Source organism: Schistocerca nitens, chromosome 6 (genome assembly GCF_023898315.1).
Source record: "Schistocerca nitens isolate TAMUIC-IGC-003100 chromosome 6, iqSchNite1.1, whole genome shotgun sequence".
In the NCBI taxonomy this organism is placed as follows: Eukaryota; Metazoa; Arthropoda; class Insecta; order Orthoptera; family Acrididae; genus Schistocerca; species Schistocerca nitens.
In genome coordinates, this window is record NC_064619.1 from 419,811,579 (window position 1) to 419,828,590 (window position 17,012).

Genomic DNA, 17,012 nt, shown 5'->3' on the forward strand with positions numbered 1-17,012 from the left:
GTCCTTAGGTTAGTTAGGTTTAAGTAGTTCTAAGTTCTATGGGACAGATGACTTCAGATGTTAAGTCCCATAGTGCTCAGAGCCTGAAATGCAATAAAAACGGCAGATGATATTACGAGCGATGCGGATCTTCTTTCTGTCCTAGTTTACGTCATGGTCGTGGGGCACAATCATTCCCACGGAATCGAACATAACTCAGGAAATATTCCCGAAGTGAGTGTCCCGCATGAGTGGACAGAGCAGTGCAGGTCGCCTTGTGGTTACAGGTTCGGAGCAGGGGCCCCACGAGAAGAAGCTGCTGAACCGGCTGCTGGGCGCCTACAACACGCTGGAGAGGCCCGTCGCCAACGAGTCGGAGCCGCTGGAAGTCAAGTTCGGCCTGACGCTGCAGCAGATCATAGACGTGGTGAGTCCCGCGCCGTGCCGCGCTGCGCCTCGACGCTCTCCGCCTACGCAGCGCTGCAGCAGCCCAATATCACACTCACCAACTGCTAAGGCACAGAGTCTACAAATACTACTGTACGATATGACCCCGCGAGTAGGCACCGCTGTGTTGCTACGCAGAGCATTTCACTCTCCATTCTTGTATCCCACAATCATGCTGAGCAGGCCTTGCGATAAACTTCATATTCTAAAAGGTGCAAAGTTAGACCTCTTTCAACAAAACTTGAAACCAATGTCCTCATCCTAGCGGGCGACAGTCCAGTGTACCACCATAACTCTCTCCGTCCTACTTCCACAGTTGAAGACACAGTCCGCCTCATCATAGGACTCCCGAAAAACATCCACCCTTTCCAACGTCCTCACATCCTCCGACAAATTCTGAGTCAGTCACAGTCTGAATTCCAGAACGGCCACCTATCATTTCACTGACAAATACTGAAATACCTCATTGGCAAGATTTCACCTACTAACCTTCTTTTGTGGCCTGCCAAGGCATTTGGCAGAGTAAATCACAACATTCTTTCGGAGAAAGGTGAGATTTATCACTTTAGATGTACACTGAGTAAGTGATTCACTTAATATTTACCTGATAGAAAGCAAAGGATCGTGTCAGATAGCGTATGCAGCCCTCGTGATGGATCTTCTTCTGAGTGGGAAAAATTTACTACCGATGTCCCACAGGGTTCAATTCTGGGACAACTCCTGTCCTTGCCACAAATGAATGGCCTTTCATCTTGGACTAATGGAGCAGAAGCAGTGTTTTTTGTTGATGATTAAAATTTTCGTCTGGCCAGAGCGTAGTTGGGTAAAACTAGCGTACCAGTTTTCCTTTTCCCGCACACGGCTCATTTTCTGGCGCTTTTCCTCACGTTACTTTGATTTTCGCGGTGACGTCAAGATCCATGCTGTACACGCATAACATGGGCGCCTTTTATATTCGAATAAATACGTAAGGACTCAGTGGAAGATTTTGTATTAGTATCTGACTTTCAGAAATCATTTCTCCTGTAAATTTCTGGCGGATTCATTACATTGAACTGAGTCCACCATACCAGCTACAATAGAAGACCAGTAAACGAAATATTCAAAAGTATTATCGATGTGTTCGGTAAGTGGTATCGACTAACATAGAAAAGAATGTGTACAAGATAAGATATTCAGCGGTAACACTACGGCACAGAGGAAAGGAAATCTTAAAACTAATTGTTCAAATTCATGGTGTGCATTTTGATTAGAATTTGAAGCGAAAATCACATATTATAGATCTTCTCAAACAATTAAGTTCAGCAATATTTGCTCCCGTGTAATTACTGATTTTGATAACAAAATAATTAGCAAATTAGTTTGCTTACTTGCATTAATGGACGTGATATGGGGCATTAATTTTCTGGAGCATTTCGACACAAAGATACGAAGTATTAATTGCACAGAAACATGACTGACGTATAGAGAATAACAGGGGTCCTTTCTCGAATTTCACGTAAACAACTGTTTAAAAAAAGTTGGCGTACCAGGATGAGCCTCAAAATGCATTTACTCTCTTACAGAGTTTGTTGTGAAGGATCAGGCACAGTTTAAAAATAATAGTAGTGTTTTTAAATATGACACTGGGTAAACAATAGCCTCCACAGTCCACAACTTACTTGCACAGAAACAGCAAAGAATGCCAAGATAAAAATATTTGAGTACCTCCATTGTGAATAACAACGAAAGTACTGAAGATAAATTGAAATCATTTCTATTTTAATTTTTTTCTACGTCATAGACGAATTTCTGAATGGATGGTATGTATCTGGTTGCGTCACACTCGTAAAATTTCGTTGTACATTATGAAAAAATAAAGAAAGAGAAGGAGGAAGGAATAGAGTAAGTGGCCTGCACATAGCCGTAGGTTCAGAAGGAAAATGTGCTGTATTTCTTAACCTACTGCCATGTCCCACAACATAGTAAGCTGCAGCAAATTTGATCCCCAGAACATGCAAGAAACTAAATTGTGCCAAATTTTCCTCACAGCTCAATCTGTCTTGCTCCTCAAAGTCATAGCTACCAATCCCCAAAACCAGGCACACTTCGTCCCCACTAGTCTACCTACCCAGTCCCACATCCTACTTTCTCAGATCCAGTGACACAACAACGACAAATTACCACATTCTTCTGTCCTCCACCCCGTGTTTCCCAACAAATTGTGGAACCCACACATCCCAACACCCTCACAGCCTTCTTTTCCCATCCCTTCCTGTTTCACTTCTACTTCATTGCAACCTCACCCGCAATCTGATACCCACAGCCTACACTTTCCATACAGTCCGCATACTCACGCACATCTTCCAGCACAAAACATCCGCAGCTATCTTATCCCCATCAAAATTCCTATCTATAGTTGATACGAAGCCTCACATCTCATTCTCATACATCATGAAATAATGCACATCATCATTATCTTAAGAAATACTTCATCTTCAGTGTTTTCTTAAAGAAAAAATTAAGTTATCTATTTTGTACAATGTTCAGCTGAAGAGTGAATGTTCGAGTGTTGTCAGCTCACCCTAGCCTGTGAGGAACAAGAGTATGAAGCAGCAACAAAGAAAAATATGTAAAGTTTGTAGGCTTTTATCTCTGGAATAAATTTCCATAAAATTCTTCTAGCCCTCAGCCCGCATAGCGCTCTAAAATGCTGAACCAACGTTTCGATAAGTGGCTGTCGTGAGTGTGTGTAATACTACTAGGGCAACGCAACTTAAGCACTGTCTTCATTCCTACAAATGTTGTTGTTATTGTTGTTGTTGTTGTTGTGGTTAAAAATATTCAAATGTGTATGAAATCTTATGGGACTTAACTGCTAAGGTCATCAGTCCCTAAGCTTACACACTACTTAACCTAAATTATCCTAAGGACAAACACACACGCCCATGCCCGAGGGAGGACTCGAACCTCCCCCGGGACCAGCCGCACAGTCCATGACTGCAGAGCCTTAGACCGTGTTGTTGTGGTCTTCAACCTGACGACTGACCTTGTGCAGTCCTCCAGCTGCGCTATCCTGCACAAGCATCTTCATCTAAGAATAACTACTGCAACCTGCATCCTTCTGAACCTGCTTACTGTGCTCATCTCTTGGTCGCCCTCAAAATCTTTATCTCCCTCCAATACTAAATTTGTGATCCCTTGATGTGTTAGAATGTGTCCTATCAATCGATCCGTTCTTTTAGTCAGGAAATGACACACATTTCTTTTCTCCCCAGTTATATTCAGTATTTCCTCATTAGTACGCAATCTACATACCCAATCATAAGCATTTTTCTATTGCACCACATTTCAAAAGTTTCTATTCTCTTCTTGTCTGAATTGTTTATCGTCCACATTTCACTTCCATACAAGGCTACATTCCACACAAATTCCTTCAGACAAGACTACTTAACACTTAAATCTATATTCGATGTTTACAAATTTCTCTTCAGAAACGCTTTTCCTTCCATTGGCAGTATTCATTTTATATACTCTCTATTTCAGCCATCATCAGTTATTTTGCTGTCGAAATAGCAGAACTCATCTACTAGTTTTAGTGTCTCGTTCTCTAATCTATTTCCCTCAACATCGCATGTTTTAATTCGACTATATTCTATTATCTTTGATTTGCTTTTGTTGACGTTCATCTTATATCGTCCTTTGAAGACGCTGTCCATTCCATTCAACTGCTCTTCCAAATCCTTTGCTGTCTCTCACAGAATTAAAATGTCATCGGCAAACGTCATTTTTTTTTTATTTATTCTCCCTGAACTTTCACTCGTTCTCCATATTGTCCCTTGGTTTCCTTTACCGCTAGGTGAATTGAATAATATTGCGGACAGGCTCTATCTCACTCCCTTCTCAACCACTGCTTCCCTTTCATGTTTCTGGACGCTTGTAACTGCCGTCTGGTTCCTGTACAAGCTGTATATACTCCTTCCTTTCCTGTATTTTATTCCCATTGCCTTCAGAATTTCAGAGAGTGTATTCTAGTCGACATCGTCACAAGCATTCTCCAAACCTACAAGAACTATAAACGTAGGTTTGGCTTTCGATTCTCTTCTTTTTGTGTTCTAAGATAAGTTGTAGGGTCAGTATTACTTCGCCTGTGCCTGCATTTCTCCGGAATCCAAGCTGATCCTCGAGATCGGCTTACCAGGTTTGTCCATTCTTCTGTCAACAATTCCTTTAGTATTTTGCAGCCATGAGTTACTAAACTGATAATTCTGTAATATTCATACCTCTCAGTACCTGCTTTCTTCCTAAAAGGGAACGAATAAAAATTCATCATATCAATGGACACTGGGACAGTAGTATAGTGTTACGTACCATGACGGAGGCTTAAGCGTTGATACATCTTTTTATAATATGATACGGTCTACTACAGCCAGAAGAATGTGATGGAAATGTGTGATAAAATATCGTATGAAATATATAGTGCAATTTTCTGGCCACAGGAGTCTATATAAAAATACAAACATTTCAAACGTTTAAAACTATGTGTCAGACCGGAACACGAACCCAAAATCTTTGCCTTTCTCGATAAAATGCTCTATCAAATGAACTATGCAGACACTCACATCATTACTTCCGCCAGTATCTACCATCTTAACTTCACTCAAGATCTCTTGGATGACTTGCGAAAATTCCACGCTTTTCACATATTCCATTGTCTATATTCCCATAGAGTTTTAGCACTGTAATGTTCACTCTGTTACCCTTAACGTCACACAAGTCCCATCATCCTGAACGTTCACCTTGTTAGCACTTTTAGACATATTACTTTCCACAGTTGTTATGCGGAGAATTCCTCATTTCTTGTTTCATTGGTCCATTTAATCTTCGAAAACATGGATACAGTACATCTCAACGACCATGATTCTTTTCTTTCTGGGGTTTCCTCCAATTCAGGATTCCTTTTCATAACGGTTGTGCTCCAGATACAGATTTTCAGAAATTTTCCTGTCATTTTAGAGCGTTTCTTTCTTCTAGCAGAATCCTTCCGGCGAACCAAGCTCTCCTAGCTTGTCGTAATCTGCGTCTTACGGGTTTGGTTTATTACTTGAAAACTACGACAATTTTCCTTCTTTTTTGTCTTTACTTACTTTATTCTTTGTTCATAGTCTATACGCTTTTGACTGTTCATTACATTCAACAGGTCCTGAAATTCTTCCTTGTTTTCTCGGAGGATAGCAATGTCATTAGTGTTATCGTTGATATCTTTTTACCATGAGTTTTCATCGTATTTCGAAAGCTTTCCTTCAAATCCTTCCACGCTTCTTCGATGTGCAGGTGGGGCGATAAAGTAGAAAGACTGCATCCTAGCTAACGCCGTTTGCATTCCACGAGTTTCTCTGCTGGTGATTCGTTCTCATTATTCCTACTTGGCTCTCACACATTCCGTATATTTTCTGTCTTTCCCTTTAGATTATGCCTTTTTTAGTGCAGTTTTCTGATAACTTGCAACACTTGTACATTGTCGATCTTTTTTCTGTGTCGACAACTTCTAGAACACTGCATTTATTTTACTTATATCTTGCTTTCATTTTCAAGCTCTAAATCAGAATTGGATCTCACGTGTCTTTACCTTTCATAAAATCAGATTGATCATAGTCTATCAAATCTTCATTTTCTGTTCTGTTGTAAATTATTCTCGTCAGAATTTTGGGTGTGTTAACCATAAAGCTGCTGTTATGATAATTCTTCTATCTGCCCTTAATAGATTCAGCATTGTGTAGATAATAGTTTCAGAAACTGTGATGAGTGTCTCCATCATCCTGTATTGTCTCCTCCGTCCGGAGGGAACGTTAGGCGGCACTGGACGGGGATACGGAGGAGCATGCGATCCGAACACCGCTCTCCCGGCCGTTGTCAGTTTTCATCATATGAGTGTTGTCTTCATCATCACTTCATCCCCATCCGGCGCGCAGGTCACACAGTGCGGCGTCCAATGTAATACGGCCTGCACCAAGGCCTCCCGGCCAATGACGCCGAACGCTCATTTCCATCATCTCAGTCGCTATCTCTCAGTCACGTAGTTCTTCAATTTCCCTCACAAGGGCTGAGTGCAACCCGCATGCCAACAGCGCTCGGTAGACTGGTCGGTCACCCATCCAAGTAAGCCTGACAGGGTTTAACTTCAGTGATCTGAGGTGTTACCGCTACGGCAAGGGCATTGGCGCATCTTAACAGAAAATAATTAATGCTAAATACAAGATAGCCGAAACTTCATCATGGAAACATGACTGATGGCGGGAATGACGGAAAAGTAACATTTCGCAACACGCTTACCAGTGTAGCACTGTCTTCACCAGAAAAGTTAAATCCGGTTTCACTTGTAACTACCATGGACAGTTCACTCTACAGCCGCTAGAGTTTTACACGGAAAATTCGTATACTGAGACAGTGGTATGCTATTGTAAGATCCTCCTTTTCAACTTAGTTCTCGTATAGCTAATGTAATTCTGTAGAATTTCAAACCGATAAGTATTATAGAATTATGTTCAACACACCTGGTAACGTAGTCTTAACATCATGCCGACGAACCCTAATTTTATAATTAAAAGAGAATTTAAAAGGTAGCGTTATTTACGAGCAAACCCTGAAGGACAGTTTCCGTCGAGTAACTATGTAAAACGTGAAATAGCGCCTCACTCAAAGGGGCGGAGCGTTAACCTAGTCGGCTTGTGTAGGATAGAAGTGCTCTGTCAGTTCAATGAAGTTTGCTTCAAACGGCAGAGCTAATTATTCACAGGAACTCAGCGTGTTGTCGGAACGTTGTGTAATCAAAGGGATTTTAGCCCCACCAGAGAGTATAGAGCACGCGCCCGCTGTGCAGCGTGCATCTCTCACAGTAAGCCACGCTAGCTGTCTACAAGCAAAGACTTTAAAAAGAATATAAGAAAATAGGACAAAAAATTTGTCTCCACCTAGAGCCATTACGCTATTATTGTGTACCACCGTCTTTAGTCGTGATAATGACCACAATCGCCTGTAAGAGAGTCTACACCTATATCTACATGATAACTCTGAAATTCATAGTTATATGTTTGTCACAGGGTTCATAGAATAACTTTCAGACAGGTTCTCTGTCGTTCCACTCTCGAGTAGCACGTGGAAAAAATTAACACCTAAATATTACCGCGTAAGCTCTGATTTCTCTTATTTCAACACCATGATCACTTCTATCTGCATAGATGGTAGAAAACAAAATGATTTAGTTTTCTGAAGAGAAATTTAGCCACTGTATTTCGTAAAAAGATCCCGCAGCAGGGAAAAACACCTTTTTAACATATCCGTGACACTCTCTTCCCTACGTCGCGATAATACGAAACGAGCTGCCGTTTCTCTATGAGTCCTGACAGTTAAGAAGCCGATAGCGTGCAGCAGTACTCCAACAGAGGACGGACAAGCGTAGAGTGAACTATTTCTTTAGTAGATTGGGTGCATTTTCTAAGTGTCGTGACAATAAAATACAATGTTTGATTCACTTTCCACACAAACGTATCATATGCGATGGTTCTAACTTAAATTTCTCGTAATTGTAATCTCTAGATATGCAGTTCGATAGACACCGTTAAATTTGTTAGTTATGATCTAACCGAAATGTAATTAAATTTTTGTAGTACTCCTGTGGAACATTTCACACTTTGTACTGCTCAGGATGAACTGTCGGCACTTTTCACACCATGAAAATATTTAGTCCAAATAACATCGTAATTCGTTTTGATCTTCTGAAGACTTCATCTGCAAAAAGTCTAAGGAGGTTTATACAGGGCCTGTAGTTTTGCGTGTACACTGGCTCACGTAGAAAAACTTAATTACAACCATCATGAACGTTGTCCTTAGAGCATCGCAATAAAACTTGACAATCCAAAGTGCAAACTATTGGATCAAAAGATCCAGCGTGACTTGTATAGGCACCCCATTAAAAAGAGCCAATACTTCCAAAACAATGGTTACGTCGTTTTCATCTCTCTTAATATTCTTGAGTGTCTCAAGAAATGTCTGTGAGCGGACGGCCTACCGTTCACAATATCCCATTTTGCGTAAAAATAAACCTACCACGTGTTTTGCCAGTCTGTAGGTGGGCGAACTGATTGCACTAACAATAGCCTTAGAGCGACATCTTCCTTGTGTATCTTCAGCATTCCATAAAGTCTTTGAGGTCTGGTAGCAGGAGGCTTAAATTTCTTCATCACATCGTTTGGCGAACCAGGACCTTTTTACAACATCCCTGTCTTTCTGATGATGGCCTGTGTCAGATCACTACTGAGCTTCCAGTACGTATCATCTTCTAACAAATGTAGCACCTTCAGCAGCAGTCAGTGGTTTTTTTATGCACCTGACGACGATGGCTGAGAAGCCATTGAAAGCTCGAGCTTCTTATCCAACATAATGTGGATTGTAAATTAACAGGAATTAATTCAGTCAGGCAGCCGCCGAAGACTCCGTGGACACAGTCGCTGTCCTGTTCAAAATAAACAACAGTGGCGATACAGAATGAGTAAATATACACTACACAGTTAATAACGCGAATCTGACCTCGTAAATACACAGACACGAAATCAAACACTAAACTGCAAAAAGGACGCAGACAAAGCAAAATAAGTAACTCGTCTCTGTAGAAGCTCTTAATATACAGTGAGATGACAAAAGTCATGGGATACCTCTTAATATCGTGTCGGGCCTCCTATTTCCCGGTGTAGTGCAACAACTCGACGTGGCATGGACTCAACAGGTCGCTGGAAGTCCCCTGCAGAAAAACTGAGCCATGCTGCCCCTACAGCCATCCATAATTGCGAAAGTGCTGTCGGTGCAAGATTTTGTGGACGAACTGATCTCTGGATTATGTCCCGCGGGATTTATTTGGGGAGATCTGGTTGGCCAAATCATTCGCTCGGATCTCCGGCGTGTTCTCCAAACCATTCGCGAACAACTGGGGCACGTTGTCATGGCGCACTGTCATCCATAAAAACTCCATCACTCTTTGGGAACATGTAGTCCATGAGTGGCTGCAATGGTCTCCAAGTAGCCGAACATTATCATTTTCAGTCAATAATCGGTTCAATTGGACCAAAGGATCCAGTTCATTCCATGTAAACACAGCACACACCGTTTTGGAGCCACCACCAGCTTGACCGCTGTCTTGTTGACAACTTCGGTCCATGGCTTCGTGGAGTCTGCGCGACACTCTAACCCTGCCATCAGCTCTTAACAACTGAAATCGGGACTCATATGACCGGGCCAAGATCTTCCAGTTGTGTAGTGCCTAACCACCAAGGCACGAGCGCAGGTGTGGCGCTGCAGGTGGCCTCGTGCTGCTGGCATAGGCACTCGAGTCGGTCATCATCTGCCACAGCCCATTAGCGCTAAATTTCGCCCACTGTCTTAACGGATACCTTCGCCGTACGTCCCGCATTGATTGCTAAGTTTATTTCACACAGTGTTGTTTGACTGATAGCACTGACAACTCTAAGCAAACGCCGCTGCTCTCGGCCATTAGGCGAAGTCCGTAGGCCACCGCTTTGTCCTAAGTGAGAGGGAACGCCTGAAATTTGGCGCCGGCACACTCTTGACACTATGGGCCTCAGAATATTCCATTCCCTAACGATTTCCGAAATGGAATGTCCATCCGTCTAGCTCCAACTACCATTCAGCATTCGAAGTCTGTTAATACCTTGTGCATGCGATACTACCGCCAGCTGTATATCTGCATATCGCTATCCCATGACTTTTGTCATCTCATTCTAGTCAACAAATGATCTACAAGGCTGTTGCTGGAACGGAGGTAGATACTTTAGAAGTTTCTTCAGTTACTCACTATACAAATGATGTCACTAATAGGAGTTTATATCCAGTAGAGATACCAAACTGCAGAATTGTGGATATGTAAGTTTCGTACCCGAATAAAACAGGGAACATTCTTCCGTGCCAAATTGACGTCATTATCAAGGTTAGAGGTGATGTTACATTTTATTACACGTTGCGGATGGCTGTTTTTTTTCCTTGTGTGCAAACGTAATAAAGTAGTCTGTACGAACCAACATAAATTGGGCTGAGATTCGATTATTTTCTATTCAATTGATAAATGTCGATTCAATGTCTGTTGTGTCACACTGGAATGAGCATGTCTTCAGTAAGCCATTCGTTACACGACTTCCGTATTATTTATCTTACATCTAGAAGGAGGTATTTCAAGCTTTCGTATGTCACAACTTGCTGAGAACTTCATTTTGCCATTTCATACGAAAAAGTAACAAGATCTCCGAAATCATGGTACTATACTACATCACACAATAATTTTTCCAGAGTATCAAGCCAAAACATAAAATATTTTTCTAGGTCCACAATGGTCATATTTATTCATTTCTAGTATATATAGACTATATATGAAGATAGTATCTGTTCTTCCGGACATGTCCGAAAGAACAGATACCATGCAGCTCGTTAGAACTAAATTACAATGAAATGAATACCCCTAGCTGCATACAGGCTTTGATATAAGTCGACGGCGACACTTGAAAATGAGTGCCCCGACCGGGACTCGAACCCGGGATCTCCTGCTTGCATGGCAAACGCTCTATCCATCTGAGCCTCTGAGGACACAGAGGATAGTGCGATTGGAGGGACTTATCTCTGACACGCCTCCCGTGAGACCCACATTCCCAACTTTTTGTCCCGCACTATATTCACAGTGCCCCTGTCCATTATACTCACTACTCGCGGCTTGTTGCCGATTTCCGTAAGAGTTCGGGCACTGCTTGTGCATCCGCACAGAAGAAGATGGTCAACAGGAACTCACTTGTTTGATTATCTTGAAAAGATTCATTGAGTAAACTGAGCTTTTTAAATATTTTAGGAACATGCTTCAACATCAAAATGATCACTGTCTACGAACTTCTTGACACTCAATTAGTTCTCTTGAACAAAGGAAGAGTGAAATTTATTCCTGATTTCACACACTCTTTTCAAGACATTGCCAAGCGAAAGCCAGCAACAGTTAGTGTAATTCTTGTCCACCCCGATAGCTGAGTGGTCAGCGTGATGGATTGCCGTCCTACGCGCCCGGGTTCGATTCCCGGCTGGGTCGGGGATTTTCTCCGCTCAGGGACTGGGTGTTGTGCTGTCTTCATCATCATTTCATCCCCATCCGGCGCGAAGGTCGCCCACTGTGGCGTCTTATGTAATAAACCTGCACCAAGGCGGCCGGACCTGCCCCGCAAGGGGCCTCCTGGCCAATGACGCCAAACGCTCATTTCCATTTCCACTGTAATTGTTAGGAAAATCTGAGCAGCCCTCATATCAAGGCAAATTTATTGAAAACATCTCGGTTTAAGTGGCCGATTTTTAAGGAAGTGTACCACAGTGACATTTGAAGACCCTCATGAAGGACGGAGCTCATGCTTTCTGATACCAGTGCTTCTCGGTAAATAAAAAAATGTGTCCAAATAGCATGAGTAGTCTCTTTCGGATCAGAGTTTGCAAACCGGCGTAGCAGGCAGTAGCTAAATTTGTCTTCATGAAATTTGTTGTCATGTATAAACTGCGAGTAACAAATTAGATGCGCGTCATGGTGACTGTCACCAGCTTCATCCAACTGAATGGCAAAATAGCAGTTACTTTTGAGGTTTTCAACCAGATAATCGTTAATGATGTCAACCATATCGAGTACTCCACGACTGATAGTGTTGCCTTCAAACGAACACTTGCCAATTACTTTGCAACTGACTAACCTGTCACAGTATATATTATGTTCAGCGTAGCTGGTTTCTCACTCTTTGCTACATGGTAGGCAACTTCGTAAGATGAAAGATGAGCCATTTTAGAAATCCTAGCCTGGTTAGTGAGAGTCTTCCTTATTCTGTCATTTCTTTGGGCTTGTATTCTCGTGTGTTGTTTACCAGTACACCGTAATTTGCCTTCAAACCTCGCTTCATTTTGTCTGGAAGCATGCTCCAGTAGCTAGGACTTTGAACTAAATGACACACTGCACTCCTTCTTCATTTCCAACAGCAGAAAACGTAAACATGAAATTCAAATAACTGTCGTCATACTTCCTGCAGTTTCGTCTATTCGTATCTTCATAATTACGTGACACTTTTGTAATATTGTGCTACGTACTTACGTTTGAAACTTTGCGCATGTTAACAGGGAAACACAATTCTCAGAAGAGAAAAAACAGTTAAAACCGATTTGCATTCGACAAAACTAATCTTCTAGCAAGTTGTTACTAAACAAAAACAAATGGGTTGTATTATTGTATGATTCGACTCCCATTACGACGCTGCCGTAGTGACGACAATTAAACAATTAATTGCCAGTCCACTAAATGTAACACCAAGCGCTTATGCTGTTCCTTTACTCAGAAAGAAAATAAATCATTAATTTTTATGAAACATTGGCACTTGCATGAATAAAACCGCAAAGAATTCCTTTCAAGAGTCCCATTTCGGCAACACTGTTGGTGTCACCTGCATACCTTTCTTGAACACTTTAAAAATGTACTTCGACACCTATTCAACTTCAGTCCGGAACCGCGCTGCTGTTACGGTCGCAGGTTCGAATCCTGCCTCGGGCATGGATGTGTGTGATGTCCTTAGGTTAGTTAGATTTAAGTAGTTCTAAGTCTAGGGGATTGATGACCTCAGATGTTAAGTCCCATAGTGCTCAGAGCCATTTGAACCTATTCAGCTGCTGCCGTAGCGCCCGTGCATGCGGAACCTAAGGGGAGCCAAAAGGGTTGACTGGCTGCATCACCCAGCTGAATGGGTGTCGAACCCCTATCAGGTACATTTGTAACGTGCTCACCAAGGATGCACGGGTGTCACTGAGGATGATGCAGAACTGGGGGGCCTTAGAGGAACCCTTTGTCATTCACGAATGTCAACGTTGCACCCCTCCAAGATCACGCCACAGGAGGGCGCGAAACCAGAGGACTGGAACACCGTATGCATCCTTTGTTACTTTAAATCGCGTTCAGATTTCCTCGCGTGGTTTTGTATGTCAGGACCGCACTGCACTCCAGATAGGTGGGATCACGTTCAGTGTGTTGCAGCCCTACGGTGGCCTCAGATTAGGTAGGCCTGAGTAGTCCACGGGGTATCAGTAGTGTCGAACGTTGTCAAGAACGTCGAACTGTTGCTCATCGCGTTGCGGTCGTTTTCGACCGTGAAATATGTGGGAATCAGTGCTGAAAGGAAATGGTGGTTTCATGGACACCCTTTGTGCCACACTTTATGCCACCTCCTTAGCGGCAGTGTGTCTGAAATACTTTCTTCTTTTTTCCTGTTGTCACATTTTGCTGTGATATGACAAGTCTTTGTTTCTGGACTATTATAATACTGATTTGGATTAACCGCGTCAGGCTTCACATACACACAGCCTGGACTGAATACTGCATATTGGATAGATATCAGATATTAACCTGTGTACTGTAGATGGTGACCACTATTTACAGGGTAAGATCCACTGTAACCGACCATGAAATAGCAACGATTGCTCTATGCAGGATAAGGCAGTACTCGTACATTGTTTCTTAACTAAAATGTTTTTTAGGATAACATTGTATATATTGGACCTACGCTGTGCCGTTGTAAAAAATATACAAGACCATCATAAATAATCTTTCATAGGCTATTTTGCTACTGGTTTGTCGTTGTCTTCCATTTCTGCTTAATTTTATCTCCATGAAAGTGCTATACCCAATCGCCTCTATGCTCTGTTTAGCATTTTCTAGTCTTTCTCAACCTCTGTCACTTTTCCCCCTGCAGCGTCAACTACTTCTGGATGCCGCAGCGGATGTCCTAGTAACTTGTCTTTTCTGCTCTACGGGTCTTTCACAGACTTCGTTCCCTACCTATTCCTTTGAGCACAAAAGTACTGTACACTTTGGGGAACGACTTCTTCATTTCCATATCAACGCCTTATACCAATAGGACTCTCCCTTCGCCGATGTTAAATGACATTTTTCTTTCGTCACCATTCGGTAGAGAGTGATTTGGCTAAATGTTGACAAACTGCAAGAAATTATCACAAGGAGGATAAGCAGCAGGAAAGGAGAAATACTCGTAGCCATATGGCTGGAAACACTTTCCAAAGAAGGTACACCCATTACAGGTGGAGATAATTTAGCTGTGACAATGTAGGTTTTCATTAAGAAAAACACACATGAGAACATACGAGGCAAATGGGAAAATTCTGCATGTAACAGTGTTCTAGTGGTATGGTGGCAGCATGAGTTCTGTCTCAATGTGTGGGCGGGGATTACTGGCGACCGCCTCGTTAAATAAGTCAACCTTCCACAACGCCTCAAAAGCGAGGCACGTCTGTACTTCCTGCAGGTGACGCTGTCTCTTCTGCTGGAAGACTTGCCTTTGGTGGTACGAATGGTATTATGTCTACTACCTGGTGCTGCTGCAGCTCACTTCCGCATTTCCGTGCGGAGGCATCTCCACAACATACCGGGTGATCAAAAAGTCAGTATAAATTTGAAAACTTGATAAACCACGGAATAATGTAGATAGAGAGGTAAAAATTGACACACAAGCTTGGAATGACATGGGGTTTTATTAGAACCAAAAAAATCAAAGTTCACAAAATGTCTGACAGATGGCACTGGACAGCAAAACTGCTACCGTGACGGGTGAGAGGTAGACCGATATGTTACAGAATCGCATCATCCACAGCCTGGCTGATAAATACCTGCTGGAACGTACAATGTTTATGCAGCATGGCGCTCCACCCCATATTGCTAGACGCGTGAAAGATCTCTTGCGCGCGTCGTTTGGTGATGATCGTGTGCTCAGCCGCCACTTTCGTCATACTAGGCCTCCCAGGTCCCCAGACCTCAGACCGTGGGATTATTGGATTAGGGGTTACCTGAAGTCGCAAGTGTATCGTGATCAGCCGACATCTCTAGGGATGCTGAAAGACAACATCCGACGCCAATGCCTCACCATAACTCCGGACATGCTTTACAGTGCTGTTCACAACATTATTCCTCGACTACAGCTGTTGTTGAGGAATGATGGTGGACATATTGAGCATTTCCTGTAAAGAACATCATCTTTGCTTTGCCTTACTTTGTTATGCTAATTATTGCTATTCTGATCAGATGGAGCGCCATCTGCCGGACATTTTTTGAACTTTTATATTTCTTTGGTTCTAATAAAACCCCATGTCATTCCAAGCATGTGTGTCAATTTGTACCTCTCTATCTACATTATTCCGTGATTTATTCAGTTTTCAAATTTATACTGACTTTTTGATCACCCGGTATATCTTGATCTTACATTGAAGCTGAGACGGTCATGATGGTTCGCTGCCACCATAGCACTAAAATGCTAGTACAAACTGAGTACTCCCACTTGCCTGGCGAGTTCTTCTGTGTGTTTTAATATCTGAAACCTATACTGATAAAGAACTTTTATCTCCATCTTCTAGTTGATGTGTCTCACTTGGAACGAATTTCTGGCCCTATCTCCATATGACCTTTTCCACTCATTATTCTATTAGGGATCTTTCCCTACGGTTTGTGCATATTTAACAAAATAATTCTACAATCTTTAGAAATCTCTCATTTGTACCACTGCTGTGGCCTTCCCAGTTTTGATATCAAGCAAGTCATTATTCTTATTTCTACCACTTTTCATCACCTTTGTGTCTTCTTTATTCTTCGTAAAGTAACATTCCCTTGCCCTTGCATCCCCGTTCAGAAATTTTAGGTAGTTCCCTCGTAGCTTCTACGATGTAAAATTTGAACAACAGTGGTCATTAGGTGCATTCCTGTCTTACATTCTTCTTAAAACTAACTTTGATTTCTTCAGTTTCCACTTGTATTATATCCACTTGCGAGCAAGAAGTTGGCCATAATGAATTACTTCATTCCCTTTTAAACAGATACACAGTGAAGCATACATCTTTTCAAGTCATGTCTCTACATGCATAATGCACAAAACTTGAGGCCCTTCCATAGGCGACACCTCATCATGTTTTATTGGAATTTCCTGAGATTTATTTGTTTTGACAATTCACTATTACAACCACGATTTCCAGCCTGCAAAATTTCGTGAATCTGGAGCAGCCCCACACTTCGTGAGCTGAAGCCAGCGATAAAGCTAAATCCACGAACCATGGCGAGCGATATAACCATCTCCTTATTGCCACACTCAGAAAACCAGCCTTTTGGCAGAAGTTTTCGTGGACTGGTATTTACTGACAAGTCCTCGTAGCCAGTAAAAAAAATGGTTCGAATGGCTCTGGGCACTATGGGACTTAACATCTGAGGTCATCAGTCCCCTAGAACTTAGAACTACTTAAACCTAACCAACCGAAGGACATCACACACATCCATGGCCGAGGCAGGATTCGAACCTGCGACCGTAGCAGTCGTGCGGTTCCAGACCGAAGCGCCTAGAACTGCACGGCCACGGCGGCCGGCCGTAGCCAGTAGACGGTCAGTTTTTCGAACGGAATAGTGCAGACTCACTCTTCCTGCCGCCGCCGATATGAACAGACCTGAAAATCTGAGATTTCTGCTGACTTACATAATACTGCTGCGTTTC

At 42.4% G+C, this 17,012-nt stretch overlaps 1 protein-coding gene across 1 annotated transcript in view; it reads left to right on the plus strand.

Moving 5' to 3' along the window:
• The first annotated feature begins 226 nt into the window (after positions 1-226).
• The window catches only part of LOC126263383 (neuronal acetylcholine receptor subunit alpha-7), a 316,056-nt gene continuing 299,270 nt past the window's right edge, over positions 227-17,012 (plus strand). Inside the window, exon 1 of the mRNA XM_049960476.1 lies at positions 227-406. Within this exon, the coding sequence (XP_049816433.1) occupies positions 227-406 (180 nt within the window). The remainder of the gene's footprint in view (positions 407-17,012) is intronic.